General features: G+C 46.5%; 1 protein-coding gene across 1 annotated transcript in view; it reads right to left on the bottom strand.

Annotated features, from left to right (window-relative positions):
* The window catches only part of cpamd8 (C3 and PZP like alpha-2-macroglobulin domain containing 8), a 78,686-nt gene that overhangs the window by 23,847 nt on the left and 39,212 nt on the right, over nucleotides 1-15,627 (bottom strand). The window contains 9 exon segments of the mRNA XM_052037784.1: nucleotides 2,433-2,520; nucleotides 2,657-2,892; nucleotides 3,858-3,920; nucleotides 5,689-5,844; nucleotides 6,240-6,376; nucleotides 7,141-7,227; nucleotides 9,181-9,346; nucleotides 11,299-11,373; nucleotides 12,031-12,187. Coding sequence (XP_051893744.1) covers nucleotides 2,433-2,520; nucleotides 2,657-2,892; nucleotides 3,858-3,920; nucleotides 5,689-5,844; nucleotides 6,240-6,376; nucleotides 7,141-7,227; nucleotides 9,181-9,346; nucleotides 11,299-11,373; nucleotides 12,031-12,187 — 1,165 coding nt within the window.

A 15,627-nucleotide genomic window follows, 5' to 3' on the forward strand; every position in this document is an offset into this window, starting at 1 on the left:
TCCTGCCCGTGTGCTATGATGACACCAACCAGTCCCAGGTCACACAGTGTGTGTGAACCCTGACCTTGGTCCAGTGCCAATGACTATAAGAGATCCCTGGTGCAGGACTGTGTCACATCCAGCCTTGTCCAAGAGTCACCAAAGGGCAATTGAAACACTGAAACCTTCTTGTCCTTTCTTCAAACAGTGGGAAGATTGAAACCACTGTCTGAGTTCCCATCACAAATTCTGTTCCCTAGCCACTGACACCATCCCTCCCCTGGCACATGTCGGAAATGTAACCAAATTGTTCAAAACCCTGATGTCAAATCTAACCCCAATATGAGCTTTGGACCACACATCCACACTTTCACTGAAACCACAAACATCCAAGTAACTCTCCCAGCTCCACTCGTGCAGAAGCCCATTCATTCCTGGAATCCTCATCCATGTTGCATCCAGAGGTAGACTGTTGCCAACCCACCTCTGGATGCAATCCCTCCCCAGTTAAACTGGGAGCTGTCCAAATCTCTGCTACCTGTGCCATAACCCGTCACAATTTCGGTTAAATTTAGAAAAAAGCAAGAGGGAAATAGCAATACCGAGAGGGCAATGGGGATGGAGGGTGAGGCCGAGAGGGCAATGGGGGCAGAGGGCGAGGCCGAGGCTGAGAGGCTGAAAGGGCAATGGGGGTGGAGGGCGAGGCCAAGATGGAGCTGTTGCAAAGATCAGTCTGTGAGTGTATGTGCAGCAAAGGAGGAAAGCTACAAAGTGGCGTCACTGCATTAAGGCAGCAGGAGGAGCGAGTTACGGATAAATGTTAATTGTATCTAGCTGAAACTGGATCATGTAAGTCGTTAACACAAAATAAAAAGCTTTTTTGTTTAAATATATAAATTTTAATTAATTATATAAAACAAGTTGGATGGCAGTGGAGGGCTGTAATATATATCTGCAGCATGTGGGAGTCTGTGGAGAGCAATAAATTCTTGGACAACTGCAGCTGCAGGAAGGTTCAAGGTCTTGAGGAACAATAGCTCAGGGTTACTGGAGTCTGAGTGCAGACATTGCGGGGGACCAGAGCTAGCTGAGTCCAGGAGGCTGTCACACCCTCTAGATAGTGGAACCACTAGGTAAATATCCTGGAGTGGGAATCCTGACCCAATGCCCTTGACTGGAAGGAAAATTGCTGGGGCTAAATTTAACACTGTCTCTTCCCAATCCCATGAAGCCAGACAGTTCTGCCTGGACAGGAGATGAGAGCAGGGAGCTCTGCAGCTTCAGAATCTCGTTATCTTAAGAGGAACTTTAATGCGTGGGAGGCAGAGAAGGGGGAGGGTCAGAGGGCGATTGAGGATAAACCTTTAAATATGCAATTCATTAAAACTGCCATCTCTCAGGAAAACTAATAATGAGGAGCATTTCAGGGCCAATGGAGCTAGAGGGAACACAGCTCTGGAAGAATGAAAGCCACAGAGCAGACCAGCTCATGGCCTGGTTCTGAGGGGTTAAGAGGGACCCCCTCTCCCGAGGGTGGAACCTAAAATGTGAGATGTTCACAGCACCAAACAGATTCATTCCAAGACAGAGTCTCCACCAAAATGAACTCCAGATGTTGCAGAGATCACTCCCAATAAACAGCTGCAAACTCCAATTACAGAGGCACCAAGATCAACCCCCCCCCACCCCCACAGGAACCCCAACCAAGGACAGAGCCGTTAGGGGCTGGCTCACAGCCCCTATCAATCTCATTCCTCCCCCATTGCATTGGTCCTGTCCACATCCCACACGCAATCCCCAAGTGCAGAACTGCGACTACCCAGGTCCACGGCATCGGCAGGAAGTTAGATGGAAATGTTTTCAATTAAACATGACAGAGGGAGACAGACAGTGTGGGGGAGTGGCAGAAGTGGGGAGAGGGGTGAGAAGGAAGGTGAGGAGAGGAGGGAATATTGAGGGTGTGGAGGGGAGTGGGTAGACAAGAGTGAGAGGGTGAAAGAGAAGAGGGTGAAGGAAACTGAGAAGGGGCAGGAGACAGAGTTGAGAAGGCAAGATAGTGGGAAGATGAGATGGAAATTTAGGGAGGGAGAGAGGGGAAGAAATGTAGGTCTGACCAGTACAACAGTTTGGAATTTGCTACTACCAGCAATTACTAAGGTACAGGGTTGACATTTACAAGGGAAAGCTGGATAAACATGAGTAAGAAAGGAGGAGGTTATTCTATTGGAAAGACCAAAGATTAATTGAAGATATAATATCAGTTGAACATAAAATGGCCAATAACAATATTCTACCTGCGACCACATTGCAATCTCCGTTCTCTTACATGTCCATTCCATTGACAGAGGATCACAGGGTCAACGTTAAATGTAAATTCTAAGGGCTTGGAGACTCCAAGTGACTCCCATGGATCCAACATACAGTCCTGATTAAAAAATCAACTGAAGTTTCACCTGTTCTAGACTCTCCACATCTGCTCGGAACCCCGACAGGAGAGGGACCTCCAGGACTGCCATGTTCGAAGAACCAGAATGTAGCCACCTAGGGAAGAATCATTGGTTAGATACGGAAAACTATCCCTGTCAAATACTGCTTGGGCAGGAAGAGTGACGGGGTGGATTGCGATGAAGGGCAGAGTGACGAGCAGTGAGGCAGTATTGGGCTGAAGGCTGTATACCTGGCACAGGCCTCAACGGTGAGCTTGTACTCCTGATGATCCTGGTCTGAAGCTGGGTCGTCATCATGGTGCAGTGCCTGCTCCTGGCGTGACCTCTTTGACCGGTTGTCACTCCTGGATGCGGGCCTGGCGAGGTGCCGGTGTTGGTGCCGCTCACGGTTCGGTTCCTTCAGATTCACCGACAGCTGGAACGCCGGTTTGGCCACTGGATCTGGCACATTGTAGCTCACGTCAATCTATGAAGATTGAGACTAATTTACAGTCAGCACAGACTTTGTCAGCACTCTTTCTCCACTGTCCCAGAACATAGGTTTCCCAATCCAGCTGCTACCAAGCCTCAATCACAGCTTCCAGCTTCCACAAAATATTCATTTGTTCCTTGACGTTATTTTGTTTTCTCAAGTTAGAGCTTAAGGCTTTTAGAGCAAGCATTTCATTCATCACTGACTCTTAATGGGGCATGGATTCCACAGATACTGACCTTCACTGGGGGATGAATTCCACAGGGACCGTCTCTCACTGGTGTACAGTTCGCCAGACTCATTTCTAATTGGGGTTTGGATCCCACACATACCGATACCCACTGGAGTCTGAGGCCCACAGACACCATCTCTCTCTAGGATATATGTCCCACAGACAACGACTTTCGTTGGATATGTGTTCCATTGGGGTAGATCCCACAGACACTGACTCGGACTGGAGTACAAGTCCAACTGATGCTAACTCTTCAATTGAATCCTATCCCATTTTTTTTGCTATCTATTTACAGACTTTTCCTAGTAGGAGTCAGTGAGCTGGGCATGTGGCTTCATTCTCTCCTCCTTCCACTCTTGGCCCAATAACCATCCCTAGATGATGTGCCCATGGTCAATAAAGACAAGGATTGGAGCAGTCTTCTCACATGCAAGGTGTCAGCTGCAAGTCACTGGCAGAATGCCAAGCTCATCACAATGATGTGCTGTCTTAAAGGAACTGTGCATGTAGATTCTGTGGGAACTTTCAAAATGGAAATGGATCAATATTGAAGGGAAATCATTTCCAGGGCAAGTATGTATAACCAGTTGGCCAGTTTCCTGGAAAGCACAGTCACAGTAGGGCAAGTGACCTCCTTCTGCACTGATTCAACGATTACTTGGTATTCAGGATCTCAGGCAGAGAAGGCAGAGGACTCAAATATGACACTGCTATTTCTCTGCCTTACCTGCATCAAACAGCAGCCTTCTCCCTTGGCACTAACAAACAGACCAGTCGGAACACTTGGGATCTAGAAAGATGGAACAGACAGAGAAATATCAGAACATCTTCACTGGTGTTACTGCAGCAGTTGAGAGAATTCAATAAACACTGAGCCTCACCGACGGACACTCCTCAGGCTGACCCTGCCCCGTTACAGCGCAATTTCATTTGGGCATAACGATACTCCAAGATTCCCTGTTTATCCCAAGACAAGACTCTCTTTCTTCCCACCACTGCTATGAATTATCCATTAAAATCTCTGCCATTAGTTCATGACAACCTTTACTTCAGCATATGCCTCAATGAAAACTACTGCAGCAAAGCCCATCAGCATTATATCATCGTCTCTTGGCTGCACTTGGCCATCAGTGCCTACCAATCTCTTCTCCAGAGAACTGACTTCATTCCCTCATCCTAATCTTCAAAATCCTCTCCAACTTTATGACATAAGAAACAGAACTTGTAGTAGGCCATTTGGCCCCTCGTGCCTGTTCTGTCATTCAATTAGATCATGGCTGATATTCACCCTCAGTCCCATCTTCTTGCACTAACCACAAATTCCTTGATTCCCTTAGTATCTAAAAACCTGCCAGTCTCAATGTCTTGAACGTACTCAACAGCTGAACCTCCACAGTGCTCTTGGGCCGGGAATTCCAAACATTCACCATTCTCTGCATGACAAATTTTTTTCTCAATCTATCCAGAATGGCTGATTCCTTATTTTGAGACTGTGATCCCTGGTAGACACCCATGGCCAGGAGAAACTTCAACTCTGTACATGCTCTGTGAAGCCCCTTTACCCTTTGGTACTTTCAATGTGATCACCTCTCATTCTTCTAAACTCTAGAGAGTATAGGAATCTGGTGAACCTTCACTGTATGAACTCTTATCATATGTATACCTTTCCTTAGGTAGAGAGAACATACTTGAACGCAATATTCCAGATGGGCTCCAAATACTGCAGCAATATTCATCAGGACTAGATCCCCATGGCAACTCAGGCATACCAACTTAATTCCCTCATCCTAATCTTCAAAATTCTCCTTGGCCTTGCTGCCTTCCCCACCAGAAAGTTTTCCCTCTACTCTTCTAGCTCGTGGCTTCTTCCCTCATCCACAACTGCAATGTGATGGTCAAACACTGCCTTCTGGCAGCATGAAGTCCCCCTCCAAGGACCCTTTCACCTCACCAACCTCCCCAGCTCTGCACTCTGGCCCCTATACTCTGGACTTCACCTCAAACCTTTCTTTACTCTCCCCACTTGATCTCCACCTCCTTCCATCCTCCTACCATTAGACAATAATTTCTCTACCCACTAACCTCACACACTTGCCACCAAAATTCTCCTGAGGGTCACTGTCTGTAGCTAACTCTGGAGAGTAGGGCAAGAACAGACAGGATTGACTAATTTTCCCTGTCAATCACTATAGTGGGTGATTGGGAATGATTTTGTGTATGTTATTTATATTCTACAGCTCCCCTCAACCCCATGCAATTTTCTGAGAAATAATCCTGCCTTCATCTGAAGACATTCCTGGAGATTTAGTCAGGAGTTCTGTTTACTGTATTTTATAGAAACTCAGTTTAAGTGAACTCTGCTCTTTGCTCTGCCTTGCTCTTCCTTTCTAATTCATTGACTAATGCTCCCTTCTCATTTAGACTACTTGACATACATATACACCACTTCCTTTGCACAGATTTAGCCAGTCCACACACTCACACGCTTTACTCTTTCACGTGTAGAAGTGTGAAATTGAAACGTGTGTTTTCACAACAGGAGACTGACTGCTTCTCACCGCCGCTGTCTGCAGAATCTTCTTATTGTCCCTGTTGAGCTCGAAGGATTCCTGGAAGTCCAGATTAGTTGATGCGAGAGAGATAGTGAGATTGACCCCTCCAACATAGGAGAGAATGGCATACTCCGACAGTGCCTGCAGAGCTACGCAGGTATCCTGGAGAGAGATTAAACAGCAACAGTTCCACTGACTCTTGGCCACACATTCAGTTCACAGACTTCACCGAATGGAACCAAGATGGCAAGGGAGGGATGTGCCTGTGCTTGTGCACTGAGGGAATGTGTGTCTATGTGTGTACTATTTGCATGCTTACAGTATACTGGCCATCAGTTTATATGTTTATCCATGTAAGACTTGCATGTTGCATGTTTCCCCATTATTGGTCTGCAGTTTGTTTACTGTATAGTGTCCAAAGATTTGCACTTTTACCCATTACAGATGGATACATTGAAAATTTACCCACAGACAGGTTGAGACCTTGCTTGTACACCCATGTATGGACCTGCAGTTTGCATGTTCACCCATGAGTTGCAAGTTATTGGTGTGTTTACCTGTGTGGATGAGAATCCTCCTAGTGCATTGCGCTGTTGAGAGAGCCATTTCACAACAGGAAGGGCTGACGCCACATCCCCGAGGGAGGTGTAGGTGAGGAGGGCATAGGCTGTCATCTCCACCTCTGCTGACACAACTGTGCATGGGAGACATGAGAGGCAGATTCACAGAACAATCACTTCACATTGTAATCAGCTTCCTGGCACAGGCTCCTGCTCATTGAAGTGACCGCAGAGTTACATGAAGTAATCCAAAACCACTGTATGGCTTGAGCTCCCCCCATTATTGCAAACCCCTCCTCCCCCAAAATGGGAGTCCTGGACCGAAAGAGACAACCCTATTCTCATAGAATAACTCACACCCCCGCCCATAGTTTATGTCCCATTCATATCTTAAATCACAGTTTCCCCCAACATGCTGCTAACTCGTCCCCATGTGAGCCTCTCCCCACAGTGTGAGTACTTCCCCTACAATGCAAGTTCCTTCCTCATAATGTAAACCCTACCCATGGTGTGAGATGTCTCTTACTGCACAATTCCCAATTCTTCTATAAAAACAGAAAATGTTGGAAATATTTAGCAGGTCAGGCCACATCTCTGGGAAGAGAAAGCGATGAGAGAAACGTCTTTCCACAGGTACGACCTGAACTGCTGAGTATTTCCAGCATTTTTCTGTCTTTACCTCTGATTTACAGCATCATTCTCAATTCCTCCCCTATGGCTCCCTGCCTTAAGGCTGCCACCACCACCCCCCTCCCCACATCCCTGATCAGTGTTTGAGCATCACTGGTTATGACTGAGGATGGGGACATGCTTTGCAGGGACAGCTGGCACAGAGAACATGTCTCAAAACCCATGTACCAGTTACAGTTTTAAAGAGCAGGCACGGGCTGTCCCTTACCTGACTGCGAGAGGCCATCGTTGAAACCCATAAATGTATCCTCATCTGTGACTGTGGTGCCCATCAGACTCCAGTGTGTGAAACCATCTACAATTCAGAAAGTAAATGAATGCACTCACATACCAGGTTTAATTTGCAAAACGAGACTGGATAGGTATGATCTGGCATGCCCTCCGAAAAGGTTGGTGGAGTCAGATTCGATAAGAGCTCTTGGAAGGTGTGATGGAAGAGATCTAATTTACAGGGTTGTAGGAAAACAGCTCAGGGTAAGACTAGTACAGGCACCTTGGAATGAATGGCCTCTCCTCTGCTGTGAGATTCTAAAACCATCCCTGTGTTTGGCTGGTTATTCATTCTGGAAACAATTGAGTGCATCACGCCTTCAGTTAGTGGGTCTGAGACTAAATCCAGGCTATGTCAATGGGTATGAAAGATTCTCCTGATTGCTCAGCTATTTGAAGCAATCCAGAGCACTGCTTTCCTGAACTAGCTGGTGTTAGGGGAAGGGGAAAGTGGAAGGTCCCTATTCTCAATCTATCCAGCACTCCATCACATCATCGCAAACAGACAGTAGACACAGAGAGCCATCTTCTCTTTCAGCAACCAGATAAACCCTTCTTCACTGTCCTAAAATCTACAAATGCACAAATAATGATAGCCACAGAAATTGGTAGGGACACATTTTATGTATTATATGATGAATTTCAATGAGAATGGAAAATCATTGGTTGATGACAATCTGCACAAAGTTGACCATTTTCTTTCTTTCATAGACATGCATGCAATATACCCTCAATACCCATGGCTCAAACTACCTCCAGAATTTTCATCCACAATACGCACGAGGCCTGCTTTGCTGTTATTTAAAGAAATTTCCCTGAGCAGACCCAGTCTGTGAAGCCTGGTTCTGTGAACCTACCTCAGGCAGCTCCCCTTTTAAATAACATTTTTACCTGGATCTCCCTTGGGACCCTGCCATTCACTCTACCTATTGGTAATGACATCCATCCAACCCCTCACCCCCACAGCTCATAACCGTCACCCAAATCCCATCCCGTCAACTACTGACCTGACCCTCCCACCACCTCCAAACGCCCAGTATTGATCCGACTCCCTGCTCCCTGCTGACCCAACCTCCACTACTATCCAAGGTCGGTGTACACATCCCCTCCCCTCCCCTCCTCAGTCCCACTGTTCCTGTACAAACTTTAAAAATATACTATTTAGTTTATAGTGTCTCTCCTCACTCTTCCTACACCAACAATCCAGGGTAACCGTGACATGAATGATAATCAAGGGGTACATCATCATCATTCAAGGCTGGTCCCTCGCCACTAGCTCCATCCCTCCTCAGGGTCTGTCTGAAACTGAACCAGACTGCTAGCAAGTTTGGTGTCATCTTTGACCCTCAGATGAATTGCAGATCTGATATTTGCGCCTCCTCCAACTCTGAAACATTACCCAACTTCACCCCAGACCACCTGTTGTGGAAACGCTCTTCCTTGCCTTTATTACCCTTACACCTAGTCATTCTACAGCTTTTCTGCCTGGCCTATCTTGTACTACTCCCTGTACACTTCAAATCACACTAAACCTTGCTGCCTGTGTCATAACTTGCACCAAGTCCCATTCACCCATCACCTTATGCTCCCTGACCTGCCCCTGGTTAAGCAATGCCTATGTTTCAAGTACTTCCACACCTCATCTCTTATCATCTCCCTTCTGCCCTACAGCCCTCTGACATCTCCTCATTCTACCTCTTCTTCATTACCAACTTTAACCGCTTCATCATTCAGAGCCGTGGCTTCATTTCCTAGGTTCCGTGTTCCTGGATTCTCTCCTTAAGTCCCTTAGTTTCTCTATCTTTCTCCCGTCCTTTAAGATGCTCCTTAAACCTTTCAGTCACTTGCCCAAATACCTCCTTAAGTAACTTTGACAATTTATCTGTTGGAGTTTCTCAGAAACTCATCTGGATTTGTTGCTGTGTTAAATTAAGTTGTTGTGGTTGAATCTATCCACGTAGCCCAGGCTTGGACACACCTTGCATGATGGCCATGTTGTTGAGTTTTCGCAGTGCGGCTGAGGCGTGCTTGCTCCGGAGCAGGGTCAGTGCATAGGCAGAGAGGGCTGTGGTGTAAGGATCGTCTGCCGAGTACATGTTTGCTTCCAGGAAATGTTTAGCTTTTCCAACCGCAGCTTTTTCTTCCTAAAACCACAAAATATAGAGGGAAAAGCAACAACTAAAAATGTACAATCCAGACAGATTAGCCTCCCCTGATAAACATCATTCTTCTTTCCTGGACTGAGAAAACACCACTCCCTCTCACTGCTACAACCAGCAGACACTCTGTCTATCAGATTGATAATATTTTCCCCCCTCCCTCTCTCTCGTTTCTGTCTTCGTCAATCAGGCACACAACGTTCCTGTTTTCACTATACTGTATACATGGCGCTCTTTCTTTCTCACTCTCTGCGTATTAGGGACCCAGAAAACTCTCTCTCTATCTTTCAGACAGTTGGATCACTCTCTCTCTCTCTTTTGGGTACATGACTTCCCTCATCACCTGAACCCCCCTCTCTCTCTTGGGTGGATGGCACTTTCCCCCTCTCTCTCTGTCAGGCACATGTCATTTTGTCTCTGTCTATCAGGCCAGCAGCTCTCTCTCTCCCCACCTCTCTGTTAGAGGAACAGAAAGCTCTTTCTTGCCCTCTCTCTCCTTTTCTCTACCTATGAGGCAACTATTAAGCAACTCTTTTTCTCTATCAGGCACTTGGTATCCTCTCTCTCCTCTCTCTGCCCATCAGCATGCTTGCTTTCTCACTCTATTAGATACATAATGTGTGTTCTCCTCCATTTATCTCTGTCTTTGTCTATCTATCAGCATGCTTGCTTTCTCACTGTCCATTAAGTACATGTTATGCTCTCCTGTGCCCCCCCCCCCCCCCACTTCTCTCTCCATTTATTGGGCACATTGTTGTCTCTCTCACTCTCTTGAACCAGCTCGGCTCTCTCAGCCTGAGCCCACAGTTGTTTGGAGGGAGTACCAACAATGTCATTTAATCACAAATATTCCAAAGTTGGGCACATGTGGGAAAGACAGGGCATATCTGAGTTCATTCTCCTATTTGAGGCATGCGAGGTTGGACTGTACGAGCAGGTGAATCTTGCTGCTCTTCCAATCGCTGCCAGCTCCCTGTCTCCTGCTGGTGAGGACACGGATTTAAGAGCTGTAGTTTCTTCCTGTTTCCTGACCCCTCCAGAGCTGCTGTGGAGAGGGAGAAAGCGGCAAATGCCTGAGAAAACAGGAATTCAAGGAATTCATACATTCCTCCATCTCCCTGTTAAAAACCCCATGGAATCCCCTCTGGCCCTTGTTAACCTGTGTCCGTCCCCCTGCAAACCTCTTCAAATTACAATCAGTGACTGAAACAGGATTAACTCTACCTAATTAGTGTTCACCTGTCAAATCCTATTAACCCTTTCATTCCACTTACCCTAAAGACAACTAAACAGAGTAGTGGGTCACACTCAAGTGTTCAAACATCTGGATCAGAGCATTACGGGGGCTATGCTGTTCCTGCCCTGAGAGGATTTAATGGGACAATGTTAAGCAAGCTTCTGTGTCTAAACTGTGCTGTCCTTTCATTGGGCATGTTTGATGACATGGTGTACATATATCCTCTTTGCCCGATGACAAGTCCCTCTGGTTACCCTCCATATTAGGAACTTTGAATGATAGGTAAATGATATGTTCCACTGGATGACACTGGAGACAAACAACATAGTTTAGACCTTCCCTCATCACATTGGGATTTTGGCTTCATTGTTTTCCAATGTCTGACTATAAACAAACCTTAAACCTGTCATTCATCATATTGTATCTCATGTTATTGGGAAGAGGAGCTGTACCTCAGGGATTGGGAGCCCATCAGAGAGCAGGTTGGCTTTGGGTAACTCTGAAGACCTTTTGGCCAGAACTTTGCAGAACAATGTCAATTTGGTCAATATAGCCTTTCCTGGATTTTCTGCTTCTAAAGGTGGTAGCATAGCCCAAGTCTGATGAGGCTCTTCCCAACCCCTTCCCATCCACACTTCAACTAATCACCATAATCCAAATGTGAGCCACTGCATAGGCCAGGTGAGGAACTTGACCCTACCTCAGAGGTGATGCCCGTCTCCAGAAGCGCAGCAACAACGTAGGCAGTCAGTGAGATCTTCCCATGGATTCCACCCTGAAAAAATTGGAATAAGGAATTCACTGCTGATGCCAAGTTTGGTCCTGGAACTTAAAGAGGTCAACAGTACAAACAGGCAATCACACACAGAAAGATCCCACAAACAGCAATCTGATCACTGACCAGCCAAACTGCTTTGGTTGTGTTGGTGGAGGGAGGAATGTCGGCCAAGACACCCGAAGGACTCCCCTGCTCTTCATCGATTAGTTGCCGTGGGATCTTTAACATCCACCTGAACAGGGAGATGGACCTTGTTGTAACGCAGTGTTGGCCAACAGAAATCACTGACTAGCCACAGCTGGGGGCTATGGTGACTGTTTTAGCCGAATGCACTAAATTTAGTAGATCCTACCTGACACACAGTCACACAACACAGATAAACATACTTCGTGTGTGCGCATTTATGTAATAATTGTCACCATTTGGTATCCAAAGATGTAAATACTCATCTACCTTGCTTATTGTTGATGATTTTAATCAAAAAAATGCACAAAACAGTTGAAGTTCACTGACACACAAAGGCATTTACAGATTGCATGCCAATGGAGTCCAGTCCCTTCACTTTCCTGACCTACCCTTTCCCTCTACCTCTCCCAGATGCCTTGTGCTGGTGAATGGGATGTTATTTCTCAGGGAGAGGCCATGTGGAATTACCTGGATGTCCTTGTTCAGAATGCGCCCGACCGCAGGGAATGAGCCATCTTCCTGCTGATGTTGTATAATCCATTCCTTGGCAGTGGCGAGTTCCTTCGGGTCAATGTAAATAAACCCACGGGACTGTGCAAAGGATTTCAGTACAAATGCCGTCAGCCTAGGAGAAACATTGGAGACACAGGAAGGAGACATTAGTTCTGCTCTCTATGACTCCAAACATGACACATTGGTGGAGTTTAAACATTACCGAATTTTAAGTGGTGCCCTTAATATTTGATCACTAAATTCGTCAAGGGGAAGTATGGATATTGGCAGATATTAGCGATATGATGGGGAGAGGGCCAGGGATGTAGGAATTTACTTCAACCACTTTTCAAAGCCAACTTACACACATACACACACGCACTATACATATACATAGATGCATAAATCCTCAATATGCTTAATGATTGTTTGGAAGGGAATGCCCCTGCTGTTTTACTCAATCCGAGGGAGGGCTGACATTGATGGAAGTTGAGTGGGTGAGTTGGGAATGGTGGGGGGGGGGGGGGGGGGTAAAACCTCCCTCCTGACCAGCTCAAGGTTCAGACTGGCACCAGCAAACTCCCACCCAGTGAGAGGTTGTTGCAAGTTGTCAGTGTGGCTGGAGCCAATCCGATTGGAAGCTTGGATTCAGGCCGAGATTAAACTCTCTGAAAATGAGCTTGTGTGTGTTTTTTTTAAAGTGACGTCAACATACTGAGTGCTCAGAAAGGCTTATTAGGAAAACAGAACATTCACAACTGAACTGGCATCTCGGGTAAATGTTAAAATTGCAAGATTAGGGCTGTGCTTTAAAACTCCCCTGAGGCCCCAAAACCTATTAAGAAAACTGCTGCTAATGACTCCTGGGCCTTTGCAGCTCACAGCAGAGTCGCCAGAGGGAGAGGGAGAGGGAGAGGGAGAGGGAGAGGGAGAGGAGAGGGAGAGGAGAGGGAGAGGGAGAGGGAGAGGGAGAGGGAGAGGGAGAGGGAGAGGGAGAGGAGAGGAGAGGGAGAGGGAGAGGGAGAGGGAGAGGAGAGGGAGAGGGAGAGGGAGAGGGAGAGGGGAGAGGGAGAGGGGAGAGGGAGAGGGAGAGGGGAGAGGGGAGAGAGGGAGTGCGCAGCCTCTCAACTACTGAATTGTGCTATTATTACCCCCTGCCTCCAACGCAGTGGGAGGGAGTCGCCATTTAACCAACAGCCCGCAGTGAATTTTTCAAGTGTTAAGTAACGGCCTGTCACAATCTTTCATGGTGAGGGACTGAATCGCGCCAGGCATTGTGCAAGGGGTTGCTACCTCTCTCAAATGATTTACTCTGGTATTTTACATTGACCTGGCTGTGGGGGGCAGGAAAGGTCAGTTGCTCTGCAACAGAACTGAAAGTGTGCCTCCACAATAGCTGTTTACATCTGGTTTTGTGTGCTGTGTTGGTTAATGTTCTGATGCAGTTTATTCCATTTCAATCACTAAAGAGAACCGCCAAATCTTTATGGAATGGATTAGGTTCCAATGAAGACATCGCACCCTTTCCTACAACTCAGAGTTGAAGATCGTCACCATACCATTGTTTGTTTAGTTCATGTCATGTTTAAATGTAGCAATTGAGCCCCGAGAGCTTAGTCACTCATTCAACAGCATCATGACTCCTCTGTGTTTTACCTTTACCTACCTGACTTAGTTCTGTAACCCACAAAACATCTTTGGCTGAATAAAGGGAAACCTAAAAGTTACTCAGGCCCTTTCTATATCATATCCCGGGAGTTCACTGAACAAGCCAATTCACATTTTGCTTAAACACTGTCCATCTCAAAGGGCACTACTTTACCTCATGTCCAAATCAGAGGCCACAATTCTCCTGTATCCAGTCTCAAGGGCACTGTCTTCCTGTCAAGCAGCTGAGGTTACAGGTCTTTTTGGGATACATGTTTTAGAACAACAAATGATAGCCCATCAACTCTGCCACTGGGACACACCCCTGCCCATTGGTCTGATTGTTGGGGGTTTTGCTGTTCTGCATTCTTCTATCCGTATCTATTGAGCATGCTGCAGGTGCTCCAAGGGCTTGTGTCTTGCTAGAGCCTCACCTGAGAAGCCAAACAGCTTGTAAAACCTGACAATGAATGTTGAACAATGGAGGACATAGCATCAAAACCCAAGCTGCTTCACCTGAACTACACACAGTCACAGTTAGTGTGTCAGGAGTGTGAATCCAAACCAATCCCACTGAGTCAGAGTTGTACAGAACAGAAATGGGCCCTTCGGCCCACCATGTCCATTCCAACCCTTTTGCCCACCTACACTAATCCTATTTGCCCATAGTGACATAAGAGAGTCTGCAGATGCTGGAATCTGGAGCAACACACACAAAATGCTGAAGGAACTCAGCAGGTCAGGCAGCAAACTATGGAGGGAAATGAACAGTCAACGTTTCGGGCCGAGACCCCTTCATCAGTCCTGACCTGCTGAGTTCCCTCCAGCATTTTGTGTGTGGTGCTCCTATTTGCCCATATTAGGTCTGTATCCTCCTATGCCTTGACTATTTAAGTGCCTGTCTAAATGCCCCTTAAACAGAATGATTGTATCCGATTCTAACTGCGGTACACCACTAGTCACAGAATTCCAATTAGAAAAGTATCCTTCCACCACTTCCCTCACCCTGCCTCCTATCACTGTTAATTTTGGATTGAATTAGCCAGCTTTGCCTTGGATTTCATGTACCTTAAACTTCTGGACCAGCCTACCATGTGGGACCTTGTCAAACGCCTCTCAAAAGTCAATATAGACAATGTTTACTGCCCTGCTTTCATCAATCTGCTTAATCACCATCTCAAATCAAATTAGTGAGACTGGAGTTTCCCCACACCAAGCCACGCTGACCTACCCCAAATCAGCCCCCGCCTTTCCAATGTACATAATCCTGTCCATTAAAATTTTCTCCAATAATTTCCCCACCACTGACATAAGGCTCACTGGTCTGCAACTACCTGGCTTATTCCTACTGCCCTTCTGAAATAAAGGAAACATTAGCTAACCTCCAGTCTTCTGGCACTTCATTGTAGCAAAGGAAGTTGGAAAGACCTCCAACAAAGTCCCAGCTATCTCCTCCCTTACTTCCCATGGCAACCTGGGATAGATCCCTCCTGGCCTTGGGAATTTATCAACCCTTGTACCACAATAAGCTTGGCAGGGTGTAATTACAAATGAGTTTGATGGGGCAAAATCTGAAAATGTAACTGGCGTAGGTATAGTCCAGGTAGCCCACTCCTATCCTGGGGCTCACTGCATTGCTAAGGCACAGTTCCAGCCAGGGAGAGGCTCCCTGCACCCCAAGGCTCACTCCCCAGCCCAGGCAATGCTCCTTGGGACTCACTCCCACTCTGGATGGGGTGTGAGTGAGTCCCAACTTTCCTGAGCAATACCATGCCATCACATGATAAAAGAGTCACTGAGGAGGAAAGCAAGTTTCAGGTCTCAGGGGATGATGAGATCGTTAAAAGCCAAGTGGCAGCTGTTTCCCAAGGTTCACCTGTAATCCAGAGACATTTCATCATGCATATCACACTGGCAAAAACTTGC

The sequence above is a fragment of the Pristis pectinata genome, chromosome 24 (genome assembly GCF_009764475.1).
Source record: "Pristis pectinata isolate sPriPec2 chromosome 24, sPriPec2.1.pri, whole genome shotgun sequence".
Classification (NCBI taxonomy): Eukaryota; Metazoa; Chordata; class Chondrichthyes; order Rhinopristiformes; family Pristidae; genus Pristis; species Pristis pectinata.